The sequence below is a fragment of the Saccoglossus kowalevskii genome, chromosome 11 (genome assembly GCF_978046115.1).
Source record: "Saccoglossus kowalevskii chromosome 11, keSacKowa6.1, whole genome shotgun sequence".
Classification (NCBI taxonomy): Eukaryota; Metazoa; Hemichordata; class Enteropneusta; family Harrimaniidae; genus Saccoglossus; species Saccoglossus kowalevskii.
The window spans coordinates 25,255,908-25,259,203 of record NC_140651.1 but is presented as its reverse complement, the minus strand read 5'-3'; the positions used below and the strand labels follow the sequence as shown (position 1 = coordinate 25,259,203).

The window sequence follows — 3,296 nt, the reverse complement described above, 5'->3', positions numbered from 1 at the left end:
TAATAGTTCTAGACTTCGTATTATGAATTCTAAGCTGCCCAGACCTCCTGAGCAACATGTCCTGACTACTATGGAGAGAGGCGAAGGACTTACGATATAAAAGGCAGGTGACCAAACTACCACTGTAAAAATATGTAGAATTTTGCCAAAACCATTGATAGATATGCCTGCATTTGAGAATTTTCAAATCAGTTCTATCGTTGTTTCATAGTATTATTTAATTTAAAAAAGGTTCACAAAAAGTTGTACTTACATGTATGAAAGGTGGGTTTGTTTTTTCCCAATTGACTCCGTATTAAAGGCATGAAAATAATATCTTTATATTTGTCAGTTAATAAATGAAATATTGTATTTATTGGGGGATTTCTTTTTGTCGAAATTTGTAGCTGTCTTAACCGCGGTTTTATACAAATTCAGGTGGAAGCGTTATCAGGCTGGCAACACACACAATTTTACACAAATAAAATCATATAATATTATGGTATGCTTGATGATTCTTTTAATCTAGTTTCAAGGTTTGATAAAGAATAACTTATTACAAATTTTAACACCACGAAGAAATGTATTATGCTACTCAAGCCAGGAGCCTGAGTAAGTCTGAAGATATTTGTACAATTTCGTTATATATAGCAATTTTATTCTGTGTGTTAATGACTGGATAATCAACTTGAATGAAATTTTTACATGGTAAACATAGTTAATTATTCTTTTAATCTTCATATAATAGAAAACCCGAAAATACAAGCGGTTTATCGTAACCGACCTCCAACCGGTTGCCTTTTACAAGTCGCAGGTAGACAGTGTCACCTTTGACCAGATTCAAAACAACGCCGGCGCTACCAGTATCACCGGTATTGCCGGTCTCGTGCACGGAAACCTGTTTTTCATCATTTTTCTCCAAGTCGACTTGAATCGTGGTTACGTTACTGGGCTTTCTCATGTTGAACGAAAAATAGTATGTGCCCGCGTACTCGCATTTGAAGATGCCGGTTTTGTGGACGAAATCGCCACCAACGTTGGTTAATGACTTGCTGAAACGAATGATCTCACCATTAGCAAAGCCACAAGCAGCGCACGTACGCAACCCTGTGAACGCAGACTTCTTTTTGCTGCCGCCTTTACAGTCTTCGCCGGGTTTACCCTTCCAACCTCGCTGTCCCTTTTCACCCTTGGGGCCTTTCGGGCCTTTTGGGCCTTTCGGACCTGGTGGTCCTTTTGGACCAGCCGGACCTTTGGGCCCAGCAGGCCCTTTGCACCCTTTTTGGCCTGGTGCACCGGCGCCACCCTTTTGACCCTGACACCCCTTTTGACCTGGTGGCCCTGGGGGTCCAGCTTTGCACTTGTTCCACGAAATACCACCAGACCAAGACCAACCTCCTGATTTAGACCCGGATCTGGATTTGGACCTCGACTTCGACTTCGACTTCGACTTATGATGTCTTTCGAACAGTTCCAAACCATCTTCGCCATCTTCATCCAACTCTCGCACATCTTCGTGAAGTAAACGCTCTTCTGCGTCTTCATCGCCCAAGTCCCTCTTGTCAAGTCTAGCCTCCTGTTCGATCACATTGTTTTCTTCTAGGTCTCTAATTGCAGGTTCCTCGGCTGCTATATTCGCTGCGTGCACGGCGCAGCAGAAGCCGATCAACAGTACCAATACTATCTTCATCACGCAACTGTAAATTATATTAAAAAAGCGCATGTGCGTTATTTAGTTTTCATTTCATGGAAATGCTGATTTTATGATCCACAGAATCAACATTTTTGATGTTCGAAACATTCGTATACAGTATGTACCTTGAGCATTGAATGAATGAACACTTGCTACACTTACGATATCTCCGATGGGCCTACGTTGCACTATGTTGATGTATTTATCGTGCAAAAGGAAATATAAGGTAAAAGGTAATACATTGGCTTACAATATTGTTGGATTTCGAGATTACGTCTGAAATTATATAACAGCTGACGTCGTAGCAAAATTATCTTTTAAAATGGTGTTGCGTGAACCGGTAGATGACATCGTACGCCTGCTCAATTAAATATTGAAATCGACTCTCATACTAGGGGGGGGGGGGGGGTCAGTGGTGAGAAAATAGCATAACATTATTTATGCACTCTTTGAGAGCTGACGAATTTGTTATTACACCTAAAAACGAAAAGATAGTTTATCACCTAATTTAAAATGTCCATTCACGTAATACACGTTACACTGGATAAAACAATCTTCGTCATACACTAATCATTTCATTCGCAGAATCACTCTTTGGCTCCAGAAATGTGCATTCGTCGTGCAATTTTGTGACTATCTCGCAATTCGCGTTACTTCAAATGGGATTTCCGTCGTATATAACACTAGTTGCAAACACTTATCTTATACACCCTTGATAATACTTATTATCATTATGTTTATAATGTTATCTAATAACGCAATCATTACTCATATATAAAGTCTGTCTTCATTGTCTTTCTCGCCCCACAGAGAATCCGACTTTTTTCACCATCAGTGCAATGTAAAAACGTTCACATTTGGACAGTCCTGGCTACTTCCTGTCTTAATCATGATACGGGACAATTATATCCCTGGATATTTACTTGCTACGTGTCGTATTCCCTACAAACTGAGCAGCCCCTAAAATGTAGTGAACCTCACAGTGTACGTTAAATATATATATATCGTGAATTTATGGTTTTGCTGCTCACTGAATGGTAATTTATAATTGTCTCTATTACCATGCAAACAAATAAAAATATAGGAGAAAATAGTGATATATTGCTGAAATAAAAATGTTGAAATCGCCCAAATACTCACCGTAGTGTCCAGGTGCCTTGGAACTTCAGACCAATATCAAAATGTGAAAAACCACACGTTTTATGTGTTCTGTGTTTGCTTTGTATATACAAGTGCATACACAGCTGGGTTTTTGTTTTTTATTATTGAGTGTTATAATAATATTTAACTCAAAAGTCAGGTATTTGTAAATGCACATGCAATATGGCCACATTTCTGAAGTACATGTTGAAAGTTTACTTTCTTATATCCGGTATGATAATGTCAATAATTTAAGCAATTAATGAGAATGGTATTTATTATCGTTAACTACAAGGCATCAACTAGCCACGCCATCGATACCCGTGTCAGTATCCGGTGCTGAGGGTGGGGTTATTGCATAGTGAAATGACGAGATGAACAACTAGCACATTCATATGCAGCAACACGGACATATCCATAGACACATATTAATTGGTTTTATTGTAAAAATTATATATGACCATGATGCTAGTATGAAATGATA

The 3,296-nt window shown here is 38.8% G+C and overlaps 1 protein-coding gene across 1 annotated transcript; it reads right to left on the bottom strand.

The window, feature by feature from the left end:
* Positions 1–476: 476 nt before the first annotated feature.
* LOC100370937 (uncharacterized) lies at positions 477–2,841 on the bottom strand. The gene is made up of 2 exons (XM_078008094.2): positions 2,813–2,841; positions 477–1,676 (listed from the first exon to the last, which is right to left on the bottom strand). The coding sequence occupies exon 2, from the start codon at positions 1,667–1,669 to the stop codon at positions 710–712; it is 960 nt and encodes a 319-aa protein (XP_077864220.2). The 5' UTR covers positions 1,670–1,676; positions 2,813–2,841; the 3' UTR covers positions 477–709.
* Positions 2,842–3,296: the final 455 nt, after the last annotated feature.

Excerpts from the sequence above, each read along its gene's own strand:
- LOC100370937 (XM_078008094.2), bottom strand. The coding sequence starts at position 1,669 with ATGAAGATAGTATTGGTACTGTTGATCGGCTTCTGCTGCGCCGTGCAC.